Below are 16,392 nucleotides of genomic sequence, written 5' to 3' on the forward strand. Positions count from 1 at the left end.
GCTATCAAATTGCTGCTTGTTCGTTTTATGTGGAGATTGGTGTTTACTTTTCACCCTCTGACTACAAAGAGAGGATTTTGTAAATAGTTCTGTATGCAGCTATCTTGCTGGATTGTAGGGAGTGTGACATCAAAGGCGGTGGGATATTTTGTTTCAAAACGCCACAACCATTTGACAATATACCTGCAGTTAGAAAACCCAAATGAAGCATTTTTTTTGTAATTCTGATGTGTAATGGGACTTTTTTATTATAGGATTAAAACAAATCGAGGCACTTTAGTTAATTGATGTGCAAGCAAGAATTATTCACTGAAACCCGATTTCCACACATTACAATTTATCATTAAAACTGTAGATAGACTCGGTAAACTGTAGGTCTGCAAATGTAGTAGCCATTGCAGTGAACATGTGCTCTCTGTAAATGACAGTGCACTACCAGAATATATTTGTGACCCTGTGCTCCAAAGTGCACCCCAGCTACTTAACACATCCTTATTACTCGCCTGCTTAATGGGCATGGCACATTTGCTACCCTTGTTCTTTTTGTGATGCCTGGATTTTCACAATCCCTAGGTCTCTGGTGATGTAACGTCGATGGCAGCACCCCCACTCTGAACACTGCTCCTGCACCAGGGCAGCCCTCTCTCTCCAAAGGCATTACCTTAAATGTGAACATACAGTTTGCAGGGCAGAGGGCAGTGCGTATGCCAGGCAATACACATTGAACAAATGCATTTTTCAGATAGCAGGTACCTGACATTGTAACAACAAAAACACTCGGCCTCCACATACCAAACACTAGCCAGTCTCAACACCTGTACAACCGAGATTGTGCACAAAAGCCACCTTTTAACTGCACCCTGCCTACTGACTGCGCCGTACTGAAACAATCTGAAACGCACTCCAGTCTGTGATGCGTCTCAAGACCATGGATGAAAATATCAGAACTCTGATAGCTCTTCAAGGCCATTGTATTGGAAGTAACGCGCTACACAGACCCTGTAGCATAAGGGGGTGGCCGGGAGTTCCTAGAGTGCTGAGAGCTCTCAGTGCGGCCCTGCAGCCACACACTGGATCATTCCAGAAGGGCGACGCCACGACCCCAGGAGAATGAGGTCTGTCTTTATAGGACTGGGAAGCCACGGAAGGCATGTCTGCTTTGTGTGGTGCGGAAGTGCTGTGAATAGAAACTCTTCTGTCTGATGGGCTGCTGAACAGTCCTGTGAGGGTTTGTTTCCTTGCCTCATGTGGCGCTATACAGACCTCTGTGAAAGGGCCCTTACCTTGGGAGTGACTGGAAATAGTGTGCAGACAATATTTTGCCTCTCGTGAAAAATAAAAAAACATATTGCGGACCCCATTCGAGTAAAACAAGCAAGAGCAGGAATAGAGAGAGAACTGCTCATTATCAAGCCATGCTGCAACATGAAAAGGGATTGTCTGCCCCGCTACCTTCTGTCTGTGATCTAGGACTGCATCTTCCTTATGTCAATGCCCCCACAGCACAACCAACTAGCCAAATTAAAGAAAGTGCATCTCAATTCTAAACAAGTGGTCTTCACTGTCTTCACTTTTCAAGCACTCGCACTTGTGGCGGCATTCACCTTGCGGGAGCGAGCAGCGGCCATATGTTTGTAATGAATGTGGCCGCGCCGCAGCTCACTCCCGCAAGGTGGATGCCTCCACAAGCACGAGTGCAGTGCTTGAAAAGTGAAGACCGATGGCTAAAGGCCCTCCTAGAGCAGCATATGTGCGCTGCTTAGGCGAGACCTAAACACTGGCATTGAATGAAACTTGCTTGTGTGCACATGTGCTCCTTGTGAGAGAGCAAAATACAGGCACTCAAAGTGATATTAGCCAGTGGTTTTAGTAGGCTGACCTACTGCCCTATTCCATATGTTGAAGTGGGCGGAGGCAAAATGTGAATGACACAACAGACCACTGAATGAAGAGAGATCCCTGAAAGCCCCTATATGTAAGTATATTATATATATTTTAGTAAAATCAATAGGTCTTGGCTAAGGCAATATCTAAGGAGTAGACCAGTCTTGCGCCAAACAATTTACACCTCTTGAAGGCAGGCGTAATCTTGAAGAGAATGTTTTCTTTACTCTAAAGATGTTCTAAATGCTGTGTGGTACAGCACTCGTACAACAATTGAAAAGATTTGAAATATGTATAAAAATAGTACTTTATGCTGAATGGGTAACTTTCCTTGTTAAACATACACCCTTGCACTATGGTGCAAAGGCCTGTGCACTGGCACAATGCTACGCAAACAAATGATGGATGGAATGCTGAATAAATCATACATTCACCCCGGTCAAGAGATCTGGGTTAAATCTATCGTTCTTTTGCTCACCATGCCACCCCAGTTTAGACCCAGCCATATGCAAATCAGTCTTGACCCTGTGCCTCATGGGAACAGTGCAGACCGAACTGCCAAGCCAGGTCCTCACTGGACTGGAAAATAGCATCCTGGGAACTCAAAAGGTTAAGAACCAGTCTTAGAAGATGGGGGCCTGTTCTGCTCTCTCCTTTTGTGGCAAAACTGTGCAAGAACTTTTTTGCTGATCTGCATTGCATCAAGGGTTTTAAATGTGCTCCTAGTGTTAAAGAAAAAAAAAGTTAACATGATTCCCTCATAAAGTCCATTGTGATTTCATTTTTCAGCCGACTGTGGGATGTTTCGGTAGAACCCTTGCAGGACGATTGTTGTATCATTAGCGCCCTTCACTTCCGGTCCGCATGTAGTGACCCTGTTTGGGTCAGTGTATTTCTAGAGAGTGCACGTTGGAACGCTTTAAAAGTGAAGTGTCGGAGAGTTCTCTGAGTAAAAACAGACTTAAATGCGTGAGAATGTGTTACTCGTTTCCCTTTCCTCTAATTCTGTCTGCCATCAGCCTTCGGATACGTTTTCTGTGATAGAGACTTGGGACTCACGCCCAGCTCCTAAATACTTTGAGGTTTTATTTCAATTTCCTGTTTTATTTAGCTGTTTCTCCACTTACTTAAAATTGATTTGCTATTTACCTAGTGTTATTATGGGCAACCATCCAAAAACGCAAGGTGCGTGCAGTGGTGTGTTATTTCACCATGATCACAGACCTCACTGCACACCCTTTGACGTCAAAGGAAGGGACATCACACAATGCTTGAACTACATTATAGACCACTTTGTGTATGTGCATGTTTTTTCAACATTTAAAATGTAAGTCTGTAGCCTGTTACTAAACTACCATTGCTAGGAGTTACAGACACTTCTCTAGCATATTGCAGAAACCTAAGACACACTTATTTAACAAGCATTTGCACTGCAATAGGTCTCGCATTTCCAAGAGGTTAAGCTATTGGCATTGTAAAAGATGATGCCTTTTATTTGTGTTTTTAAAAGGCATTGTTATTTATAATGCCATTAGCTCAAACTTTCGCAAATGCAAGACCACTTTAATGGTGGCCGCACCTCTTTTGTCACATGCTGATCGCCGTATTCAGGTTACAATGAGCAGTGTCTAAACAAAGGGGTGTGCCCACCGTTAAAGTGAAGTACAAATATACAAAAAAATCTCAACCGGATTCATTGAAAATAATTATACTTGTATGTGCAAGACATTACAATAGAAGAACAAAGGCGAGAGACTCCAAATTATTCGTTAAATGTGCTCTTAGGCATCATATATTTAGAAGACTAGGTTACACAACAGTTATAACAGCACTGTTAAGCATGGATGCAAAGGCAACCCAAAAGAAAAGTGTACATTGTGCTCGTGACAAGACGTGACTTCGCAAGTGACAACGTGAGAAAAACACAGCGCAAGGTAATGTACAATATATACAGGATTGATGGTTCACATAATGATTATTTCAAGTAGGCTGTAATTTTCCAGAGATTTGGAGAACCAAAGTAAGGTGTGCACCTAAAGCGTTTTGGCTGGTGGTGAAAGCGCTTTTTGGAGTGCTTTCACTCAAAAATAAAGAAAGAAAGGTTCAGTAGCACGGTTGCTAAAGTGAAAGTGGACCGTGCTGTAAATTAATTAAAGACGCGTGGCCGCTAAAGTAAAAGCGGACCACGCTGTATATTTAACAAAAAAAGCAGCGCGGCCCCTATAGTGAAAGCAGACCCCGCTGTAAATTAAATGAATAGATTACTATTAAAAATATAAAAGCATGTGGCGTGCTGCATTGTAGGAAAGCACATTGTGGGTGGAATAGTGGAAGATCATTAAGGAAAACCGTGTGCACAGACCAGATAAAGAAGACCTTGTAACAACATAAGTAAAAAGCCCACTCCTTCTGGGAGGTTACAAATCTAGACAAGGCAGTACCAAGGTGGGACCACTAAGTCTATTCATGAATCAAAAGCAAACATTTAGAAAGAAAAGTAACAGGATCCAATTGAAAAGATGGGCAGGGAAATGGGGGAGCTTCAGGTCCCAACCTGAATACAGCATGCTTTGCAGAGCAGGACATACCCTGCCCCGGCTCGACCTAAACAAGCATTTGCACGAATAGGTCTCGCATTATCGAAACTATGACCTATTGATATTGTAAATGACAATGCCTTTTATTATTGCAGGTTTTTTTAAACATATAAATAAAAGGCATTGAAATTTGCAATGCCAATAGCTCAAAATCTCGCAAGTGCAAGACCTATTGCATTGCAAATGCTTGTTTTTATTTCCCTTGGGACGCTGTCTTTACTTAGGCTCGGCACTATCAGGGGCTAGGACTGAAGCGTTCCAAAAATGACATAGGCGCAGTGTTATATTTTTTAGCAGCCACCCTATCTGGATGGAAATACTAAGACTGGCTGGACTACACAGTCCATAAACAAGGTGTGTGGCCGCCATGATGTATTGCTAAAAAGAAAAAAGGCGAGCCACGCAGCCATCCCGCAAATGGTGAGTGGCCCCATTGCACTGCAGTTAAGGTTTTTAAAAAAAGTGGCCACCATTGCTAAAGCTGGCGTCCCATGCTCTTTAGATTAATTAAGCAAAGAGTTCTCCCAAAGGGCTAATGCAAGCTATATCATAAGGGCAAACGTAAAAGGTCCAGTCCTGATGGGAGGTTACAAAGTAAGACCCGGAGGTACTAAGGAGGGACTAATAAGCCTATTAACTAATCAAAAGCCAACATTTATATAAAGGACAGTCACAGCAGCCAATTGAAAAGATGGGCAGAGAGTGCGCAGGGCTTCAGGTCCATACTTGAATACAGAATGCCTCACAGACTCGACATAAAAAGGCAGGAGAGGTTGGCTACATCACAGGAACATAACGATGGCTTTCTCTACGTAAAGGCCTTGGGCGGATTATTGAAGGACTGACGAGGTGGCAAGAAATGTGAAAAAAATGGGACCACTACTAACGCTAACTTTTTATTAAAAATAAAATATTTTCAGGGGCTCAAATGGGCATGCGGTCCACGCTGCCAAATGCCATGGCTGCTGAATTCAAAGGCTGTATAGTGTTGATTCCACCTCACGCCTCTTCTTCCACCATCCTACACTTATGTCTATTTATCCAATCCTCCCTTTGTCACTGTTTTCCTGTCTTTCTCGTCTTCCTGCTTTTTCCCTGTTCTACTTTTCTCTCATTCTCCCTTACCCTGGGTCAAAATCTGTTGAGGAAAAGTAAATCCCTATGCAGAATAAGCTATGGCATAGCCAATAGGTCTCGTCTTTGGGATCTTATAAGTATATAGTTATGCAGCACAATATCCTTATCGCAACAACATTAACTGTTGCATGGCTAAAAACGTATAAGGTCCCAAAGGCGAGACCTATTGGCTATGCCAATGCTTGTTTTAACATAACGTCTGACATCATTGCCCAAAATAGAGTACATTTCTCTTGGTTTCCAGAAGTTGTGCCCTTAGACAACTACGTGCCCTTAGACATATAGAGTTTGATAGAAATTTTATAAGGATTCAACATTTTTCATAGTTTTTACCAGGTTTTTCAGGTCATTGAGTGATAACTTTCCTAATATATGATCCACCATACACAACCGAGTGCAGCAACTCAAAATCATCCACCTCACTTTTTCTCGAATTTTGCTAGAAATTACTAGAACAGCTGATACAGTTAAAAATGTATGACAACATGGTCCAGCTATTTGTGGGAGAAAAAAGCTTGTCTTGGATTAGAAGTCCTACTTCGGTAATGTTCCTAAACCGGATATGCGCAGTTATTTCAAGAAGGACCGCTTAGTGTCGGGAAGGTATCCAAAAAAGTGAACTTGTGGAAATATCATAAACATTGTAACCACCTACTGAATAGACATCTCTGCAAGCCGCAGGTAGTACTGCCTGGCATAGGGGGCCTATTTTGAGGCAGGTAGATAAGTTAGGACCGTTCCTTAACATAATGACGTACAGATAGGGGGGGGACCTGTCGCTGTGATGTGTGGAGAAGACCGGAGAGGAAGACCGAGACAGGCCGGGGAGATAGGGAAGGAAACAGAGCAGTTGGGATGCGGAGAGAGAAATAGACAGAGGACATAATGGAGTGTAACTGAGTCTGAAATGGAAAGGGGTGTGGGTGCTGTGATTTGCTAGTAGAAGACCCATTTAGGCAAAGACCTTAACGTATCACAATAGTGCCAGACATAAGAGATGGCGTATTAAAAGTCTGATGTTTCCTGGAATACCCCAGTGACTTCAGAAGCTGAACCCCACATTAATCCGTAACCTGTGTGTCGTGACAGGGGTCATAGCTAATGAGCAGATCTGGAGATTCATCTGACATAAACATATTTTGAGAAGGTCCATATGCATTGCCTACATCCTCCATTAAAATGCAGTAACCCGAGTGCCTCACCAATAAAGCAGAAGTGCCTCTGGGAAGAATTTTTAGTGTTTTGCGATTGGACAATGGTGTAAACATAATCCATGTGTATGCAAGCGAATGATGCAGATTTTATTTTTAGCATGAACACTTTGTTTGAAAATTGATGGCAACTGAAAATTGAATGCTGTAGAAAGCAGGTGAATCACTCCCTGTGCTCACTTGAAGTAAGTGTGTGGGTGTCCTGTCTTATTCCGCGAGGTTCAATGCCATAATGTTTTTCAGTAGAACCTCTCAACAGCAAAGTGGATTCCTATTCAGATTTATTTCACATGGTTTTATCTGACATAAATATGCGGAAAATCTGACATAGATGTGACTCTTATGGATAAAAGTTGGACCGCTGTTGTGCTCTAGGCAGCTTATCAGAATGTCCCTATTCCTTGCTCCGTAGTTGCGGTACTGATTATCTTGATGCAACTTTTGAAAAATAAAAAATATTTTCATGTGTATATGTTTTCGGCTATAGACAACTTGGAAAATGTGGTTTGGAAGACATTTTATTTTTTCTTCACGTCTACACCTTTCAAAAAGCTAAATTTGTATTTCTCATTTAACGGAAAAAAAAATCTTCTAATTTAACCAAAGATACTGAAAATGTCACACTCAGAGATCACTAGTTGCGTGCCACGCCTGCCTAATTAAATTAAGTTCCTGCATTAAAAACGAGCATTGATAAAGCCAATAGGCCTGGTGTTAATGTCCCAACACACACACAGGCCGGTTCCTGTGTCACTTGCACAATTGCGCATGTTTTATGAGCGCCTGCGAGAAGCGGAAATGAACTTTGCCACAAAGTTTGGAGGTACAGCAAAGAAAGAGTGATTACGCGCCTTGCTGCATAATTTGAAAATCGTTCTTTCAGGAAGTGCACGGTTTCTTCTTAGGACAAGTTAACAAATGTGATATTTTTCTCGATTTATTTATACTAGAAAAAATGGCATAAACCTCGTAATAAAACATTTCTTATGATCGATATGGGGCTGCGTGAGAATTGTCAGAAATGCTCCATAAGTATGCCTGAATGTATATCACTATGTACGTTCACATCGCTTAATTAGTTTTACCGGCTGACTTGCAGAAAAATATACAGGTTTGTCAAGCGGGGAAGCAATTCCATGGTTTAATTAAATGAATAGCAGACAGTCAGGAGGTAACCACATTCAGGAGGGACTGGGTTATACAAAAGCAGTTTTATGACATGCTAATGAAGCTACATCGTATTAGTAAAAATCCAGCATATTTTGTAGTTCATGCCACACTATTTCGTGTCACAAAATTTGCACGCTGTGTCTTCTTAGCGCTGGAAGTTAAACAGAGAGCACGTCATGGAACTGCAATAAAAAAAGGTGCCCGCGAGAGAGGTGCTTAATTACCCATGACAACAAAGGAAAGGCAGATGGCGACTCTGCGCTCTATTGTGCGCGTAATTGCACGCTTGAGGCCAGCTGCCTGGGTAGCAATTTCAATACCCACTAACTAAATGTCTCGCCAGCGCATGCGCTGGCTCTAGCGAGACCTAAAAAGATTGCGCAAAGCTTTTGGTAACCATTTGCTTTGCCAGTGGTTTTATTGATGTTGCACAGCATCCCTGATGATGTGCAACTTGGATACAGAAGGAAAAGAAATCGCTATAAAGGGGCCAGTGCGTCATTTGCACTCCTTCAAAATGATGCACATGCCTTTTTATGTTTTATTTACTGATCTGAGGTGTATTGGTAAATTTTGTTTAAAAATAGTGCAAAATATATATATTTTAAGTGAGTGGGGACAGCAACAAGGAGGGCGGGTGCGGAAACAACATAGACAGCGGGGGAAGCAGCACGCAGTGCGGCGGGAGAAGCACAGAACATGGGCAAGAGAACAAAGTGGGGGTGTAGGTGAGGGAAAGAGAAGCACACAGACGAGAGAGCATTGTGGAGAAGCATTCTGATGAGAGAGACTAACGGGGGTCAGAAGGATACAGGCAAGGGAGAGTAGCACAAGTGCAGATGGAGGGGAGAGAAGTGTACAAAGAAGACAGTTGAAAAACACATGCACTGCGAGTGGCGTGCTTAAGCAAAAAGAAAAAAAGTATTTCACTAAAAGTGAGCTGTGGAAGCACACAGTTAAAGAGGGTATGGTCTGCTGAATGGACCAATACAACAGGGTCAAGGCAAGACACTGAAAAAGAAGCAAGGAAATAAGAATGCCAGTAAAACCAACTAATAATAAGTAAAATCAGTGCCCAATGTAAGCTGACAGTAGGTCTTTCTCAGACAGCTTGTGCTCTCTGACAGGCGAGACCTCAAAATTAGTGCCGGTACTCACTCCCTGCAAACACCGGCACACTTTTAGCGCTGGACACTACTAAGCACCATCAATTGGAAGTGCGTTTTCAATATAAAGAATAGAAGATACTCTGTATTTTCCTACTGTGTTGCGATCAAACTGTTGCCTGAGGTCTTGATAAATGTTATGTATCCATCTGTGCTGCTTCCTGTACAGATTGAAAGCATATGATTCCCACATGCCTTGCTACTTCATGCTGTTGCCCTGCAGCCCCTGCCAAAAAGTCTTGAAAGTTTTAGAATCTCGTGCTTAACAACAATTGGCAGGCCCCATGTCTGGCACACGAAGCATCGTTTAGGCTTGTGGTTGGGAGAAGTGTTGGCTGCAGGAACAGATGAGTGGCTCTGCGTTCACTAATGGAACCCAGGCATGTAGCTAAAAATTGGACTTTGAAATAATTATTGAATGATAATCCGAATTCACTGCATTTCACACCTTGACATGTATCACTTGTGAAATCGATGTCACATGCAACATTCATCTCTCTGTTTCAGAATCTTTGCCCCAGGCTTTTGGAATGTCACTGTCCCAGGTAATAGCCAATGACAGAGCCCAGAAGCTAAAGCAGGATTCTCAGAAGGAGGAGCAAAAAGAAGTGACGGACTTTGTGGCCTCCATTTTACCATTTGGCACGAGGCGGTCGACCAAGGAACTCTCAAGCAGTAACTCATCTCTTAGCTCAACCTCGGAAACCCCCAATGAATCCACCTCGCCTAACACGCCAGAGCCAGCTCCACGTGCAAGGAGGCGGGTGAGTGGCCAGCAGTATTCAAAGCCATGTGTGCAAAGAAGGGGCGCTTAAAACGTGGGCCAGAGGTAAAATATGCTGTTGTCTGCTCCCTTTAGTTTCAGTATGTTCTTTTTTCCCATTTTATGAGCCTGGGGGCGAGTTTCTAAGACTGTGACTTGTTGTTCTGCCATGTCCAATAAGGCAGTGTTAAATGAATGTTCCGCGTGAGGGGCATATGGTACTTACAGCTGCAGGTATGGCCTAGCACCCGCCCCACCTCTTCAAACGTGGCTGTCTATTTGCCCCGCCACTCCCCCCCCGCCCCCCCCCCCCTGCTGGGATATGAGAATGTGTACTGTTGTGAGCACAGTGTTGATACCATTGGCCTAATACACCTTTACCACCTATTGCCCCTGGTGTGATGAGTAGCCTTCTTTCCAGATATTGCCTCATCCCCATGGTATTCACAGCCTTTGAGTCCTATTTGGCTATAGAAGCTTTATGTATGAGGAAGTGCATAGACATAACTAGTTCCAGACTGGCCCAGGGGGCTTTTGATATAGTGGCTTGCACTGAAACCTGGTCTACTAACGCCAAGCCTAAGTACTCACTTTAAGACACTGAATCCGTTCTCTGAATCTCCTTATTCTTCTAAGTTCACTAATTATCCTCATTGTAGCCCAAGTTATAATGGATACGTTTTCATGAGGGTTTTGTTTTCATTCAAATAACATATTCGTGTTACACCTGTTCTGACTGGTATATTCATATACTGTGAATGCAGTTTTTTTTGCTGTCAAAGTAGCTTCACAAATGCCCCCTGCAATAGGTCATTGTATCCATGACTGCTCTGCCATGGCTTCAACAGTAAGGGACCTGATCATGGTCACCACAACCTGGTCCATCTTCATGTTGTGTGTAACCAGAACTGAACGGCCGAGTCATGTGTATCCAGTCCTTCTCTGCCCATCCCTTCCATGGCACTGTACCCGAAAGCAATTGAGTTATGCTGTTAGTTTGATGCAAGACAAACATGAGCAGTAACCGGAGTAGTTGTATTTCTTGTCGTGCACTAGATGAGGAAGTGCACTCTCAGACAAAATCCTCTTGTGACCAGTGACCAACCACATGCTTAGCAATCTAAAAAGAGCATTGTATGTTTTTGCTACTACTTGTGAGGTCTGGCTTGACAGTCTGTTTGGCTTTTTGTTGCCTGTACTGTAAGATACACAGTGGGCTTCTTTCTCACCTAATGCTGTTGGTTGTTGATGTATCATTCAACTTACTCTAGAGTGTCTGCATGGCAATGGTTTGAGAAGCTATATTGTGTCTCAAAGGAGCACTGAATCATCCCAAATTACATTTCATTATCTCATGTATACATACAGAAGCGAGCAATCCTTTAAGGTCTGGTGTTAAGAAAACATTTTTTTTTACTAAAATTGTGTAGATACAGCCTTCTTAATCCAGTGGTCTGTTGCTGTTCCATTCACTTTTTAAATCGGCCTACTGCTGCGCACGGCATGGTCAGCTCGCCTCCGCTATAGACTCATCTCAATGCAAGTGACTACTCTCAGCTCTTCCACAAGGGGCTCATGCACGCACAAAGTAGCTACGCTTCTTTCAGTGTTAGCGACTAATCTAGCAATGGGTGCTTTTTTGCTGAAAACATATATTTACTTTTAGCCAGTGTTCTTTTTGTGTATTGTTGAGGGCTAAGCAGCTTCCCTAAAATTGAACTTTAAAAAAAGCCATGACAGAACTAGCGTTGAAAAAGCCAAATTGTCTGGCAGCCTATGCCAGACCTATTTATTGCCTCTGCCAGTGCTTACTTTTTGTTGCCGAAAATTGCTGGAGGCCAATTAAAGCACTTTTAAAACCTTAATTTACTTGCAAACATAATGTCTCCACCCAAAGTCAGCTCCCGGTCACACCGGTTGCACTGTCCTAGAGATGGCCCTGCTCAAGGGTCCTGTGACCTCAGTGACAGAGTCACTGTTGTTCTTGGCTGTGCTGCTTCATAGGCCTGCTAGCAAGACTGGAGGTGAACTTCAGTATGGATTGTGGTGGACAAACCTTGAAGGTTAACCCAGACTTGCCAGTGCTAGAGTCCACCTGCTGGTGCTAAGACACCAGCGCTTCTAAGGTCTTGCGAAGCCTTCTAAGGTCTAGCATGGGATTGTGCTCTCTGGAGAGTCGTCTGGTGGACTGGTTATTAAGGCTGAACCTGGTTCCCCAGTTCCAAATTCAGCAGCTCTGGTCATAGTGCCACATCGTCTCCCCCACTGAACACCATACTGTCCCACTGAGAAAAACTCACACTGCCTTCAACTACAACCCAATTGCTGCCGGCTATAAACACCTGGATGAGGCTAAATTTAAATGACGCAATAGACAAGAGCAATATGCGGCCTACAAAAAAAAGTAACATCATCCTGGAAAAAGGAAACACTCATAGGGGAATGCAAAATTTAGCAAACCATGTGAAATGCAAGCAGGAATAACATTGTTACCTTAACGCTTTTACACTCACTATTCAGAAATCAGTGGGTGCTTTTGCCTGAAAGGGGCCTTGAATGGTCCCATTTCAATGTCCATTGCTGATATCCTTACAAAACGTTAGCAGTATGGTAAAAATAAAAAAAACACATCCCTGGACGCAGAGCCGCAGTACACATTTGTTTTCCAATCCACACTTTGCAGTACCTCCAGGATTGGTGCACTAGTTGCAAGCCCAGGGAAAACAAAGAAAAGAAAAAAAAAATAGCGCTTCACTGGCAAACTCTGTAAAAGTAGCGCTAATGTGTTAGGGTGTGAATAAAATCAATCTGGCCAGTTTGCTGCCACTGTCTTATTTTATTTAATTATTTTTCATATTTTTAACCTATTCCAGATGCTGCACCTTAGAATTAAAATACGACATTTTCAGCAAAAATGATTTTCTTTTTTGGATCCATTTCACAGGGGAGCAAATAAAAGAAAGTAGAGGAAAGAGAGTGAGAACCCCATCTTGAAGTCAAGGTTTTCAGTAAGAGAAGAACTGCTAGACAGAAAGAGAGGGAAGAATGAAAGAGTGGGGGGGGGGCAGCTGAAGCATTGTCACACAGGGCGCCACAGGCACTAAAGCCGGCCCTGTGTGCTTCGAAGGCGCTGTACAAAACACTGCTGGAAAGAGGTGAGGAGGAGGGGAAAGAGTGGGGGGGCCAGCTGAAGCGGCAGAGCAGAAGCGGACACTGTATTTTACTTCTCTAAGTAAGAAGGAAAAGACCGAGTCCTGTTACTTCTCTGCCGCCTGCCAGATGTTTAACATGTGCAAAGAAGGCTAATTTACTACTCAACAATATTCTCAAGACTATTCAGAAAAAAAATCAACTTTCCCCAAACCAGGAGGCTAATTCACCAATGTAGGGCTATAGTTAAATTCTGCAACATTTTGAGAAATGTTAAACACTACCCGACTAGTGTAAATCGGGGTTGAAACATTATCATTTAGCATTTCAGAATAATCCTGGCAATCACTACTGACGATAAAATACTACCAATACAATAATGAAATGAATCAAGTGATACAATGAACTCCATATGAAGGCATTTCCGTATTAACTGCTCGGGAAAATGCACGTGGATCTATCTGTCCATTCAATGTATACTTCCGTATTTTGCTTTTGTGTCGGCTAGTATGCCTGTTCCCTCCCGCAAACCGGGACTCCGTGTGTATTCTTACTCGCGTACCATCATCGATGTAAACTAAATGGCTTTATATAAAGGGGATCTGAACCTACCTAGGGCGTGTCCGACTGACGTGGACACCGTTGAGCACAACGCTGCAAGGAGACATTTATGGGGGGCACGCGAACGTGATCTTCAGAGCAGTCTGACCTGCCCTGAGCAAGATGCTAAACAGCACACTTGGAGTGAAGGATACAGCGGATCAGTATTCTATTCCAGGACATCCATGCCACGATATGCAGATGCAGATAACACAACATGCATCAACTTAATTTTATAAAGTTGGCAAGTGGGCTGTAGTTAAAATATAACATATTTGCACTTTAGCATCGCCCACATATCAAATAAAATAGCGTGTCGGAGCCAGCCAGTCGTGTCGGAGAGTCCGGTTACTTATCTGCCGCACGTCCTCGAGCGCCAGGAAACGCTGAGATCAGCCTTGCAGCAAGGAAGAGGCGACCCCACGTCCCGCTCCGTTCCGACCGCGCACAAAATGGCCGAACCTTCCGATGGTAAAAAAAAAAAAACACGCCCACCACACGTAAAAGGGGCAGGGAGTAAAAAAAGAGAGACGCGAAAAAACACACACCCGAATCCGAAAACGCCAGCGCTTGTTTGGAGAGACAAAGCTCTTCTCCAATGGCTGACCAGCATTTAAGAGGCCAGCCAATGGAGAAGAGGGGAGAAGAGGGGCGGGTTCAAGCCCCACTTCTGAAAAACATTAAATCTCGCGAGCGAGACTGCGCAAGCGCAGCCTTCGCTAGCCGAGACCTAAAAACAGAAGAATGCATTAGATGAAAGAAATAGACAAGATGGCTTAGCTAAGACCTGCAAACAGCATCATACATACCGGCCAAAGCACTCCATGCACCACGCTGCACGGAGACCCCATGGTCCAGGGTAGACCTGTAACTTTCCTTGAGATGACGCTACACACAATAAGAAAACAGTACAACAAAATCAAACAACATTAAACAATGACAGTCATCTACCAAAAGGCCAAATACATAAACAATAGATGCATAATGTGTACATTAAAAAATAATCTAAATAAAAATTAGACAAAGATTGCACTTACCAGATTGTAGCTGCGTCCCGCCTACCGTTAGATCTGGAAACCAACAGAACATACCGACAACAGCAGATTCAATTAAAAACTTGCCCCGCCCTGCCGTAGTTAAATAAGGAATTCCCCACAAAATACAAATAACCGCACTTTCGTCAAAAACCACGTCTATTAACATCACCCAAAAAGCATTAAATATATATCTAAATAAACTCTGCAAATTAAACACTGTACAAATTAATGGAAAAACACATACAAGTGATAACAATTAATTATAAACTAGAAAATAAATAAAAAGCAATAACTGTTGTACTTACCTTAAAGAAGCTTGTACGACACTGCATGGAGACGACACGGGCCAGGTGAAGACCTGTAAAAGAAACAGAAAAACGCATTAGAAGAAAATAGATACAAAAAGATGGCCTACCTAAGACACGCAAACAGCAGCATACATACCGGGCAAAACACTCCTTGCACGACGCTGCACGGAGACGACACGGGCCGGGGAAGACCTGTAAAAAAACCCAGAAAAATGCATTATATAAGAAACATAGACAAGATGACTTACCTAAGTCCCGCAAACAGCATCATACATACCGGGCAAAGCACTCCATGCATGACGCTGCACGGGGAGGACACGAGCCGGGGAAGACCTGTAAAAAAAACAGAAAAAAGCGTTAGATGAGAAACATAGACAAGATGGCTTACCTAAGACCCGCAAACAGCATCATACATACCGGGCAAAGCACTCCATGCACGACGCTGCACGGGACGACACGAGCCGGGGTAAACCTGTAAAACAAACCGAAAAATGCATTAGATAAGAAACATAGACAAGATGGCTTACCTAAGACCCGCAAACAGCATCATACATACCGGGCAAAGCACTCCATGCACGACGCTGCACGGGCCGGGGAAGACCTGTAAAAAAAAAAAAAAAATGAAAAAAGTGTTAGATGAGAAACAAAGACAAGATGGCTTACCTAAGACCCGCAACCAGCAGCATACATTCCGGACAAAACACTCCTTGCGCGACGCTACACCGAGATGACACGGGCCGAAGTAGACCTTCTGATGAGAAAGGAAAACCAGATGGCAAAAATAGCAAAAAACAAATGCACATAAACAAAGATCGCTTACCTTAGAGCTTCGGAAATCGCTCTGCACATCCCAGCAACAGACACGAATAAACACGAGAACAACCCTGAAAAAAAAAAATAAATAGAAGCACGCCCACCAATGTAAAAGGGACGGGCTTCAAGATGAGAAAGAAGCGAAAAAACACGCCCCCGAATCCGAAAAAGACGGGGCTTGTAATGATAGACAAAGCTCTTCTCCAATGGCTGACCAGCATTTAAGACGCCAGCCAATGGAGAAGAGGGGCCGGGTTCAAGCCCCACTTCTGAAAAACGTTAAATCTCGCGAGCGAGACTGCGCAAGCGCAGCCTTCGCTAGCCGAGACCTAAAAAGGACTAAAAGGGATTGGTTCCTGCAGGGTCGGATTGGCAAAGCAGGCAGTAGGCCATGGGCTGATGTGTGGTGCCCGAGTGCCAGCTGTTGGCAGTTTTTAGAGGCTTCCTTCATTTGCCCTCCGTGTTCTACTGTCCTCCCTGGCTCCCGCCATGCCGACCTGCTCAGGCCACCGTTGTATACGCCCAACATAGGCGGGTCGGCTAGAGACACATAGTA

The 16,392-nt window shown here is 43.5% G+C and overlaps 1 protein-coding gene across 2 annotated transcripts in view; it reads left to right on the top strand.

The window, feature by feature from the left end:
* ARHGAP6 (Rho GTPase activating protein 6) overlaps positions 1–16,392 on the top strand; it is a 1,083,331-nt gene that overhangs the window by 682,992 nt on the left and 383,947 nt on the right. For both annotated transcript variants that reach the window (XM_085622292.1, XM_085622293.1), the window contains exon 4: positions 9,673–9,929. In XM_085622292.1, coding sequence (XP_085478418.1) covers positions 9,673–9,929 — 257 coding nt within the window. The remainder of the gene's footprint in view (positions 1–9,672; positions 9,930–16,392) is intronic.

Source organism: Triturus cristatus, chromosome 8 (assembly GCF_964204655.1).
Source record: "Triturus cristatus chromosome 8, aTriCri1.1, whole genome shotgun sequence".
NCBI classification, from domain to species: Eukaryota; Metazoa; Chordata; class Amphibia; order Caudata; family Salamandridae; genus Triturus; species Triturus cristatus.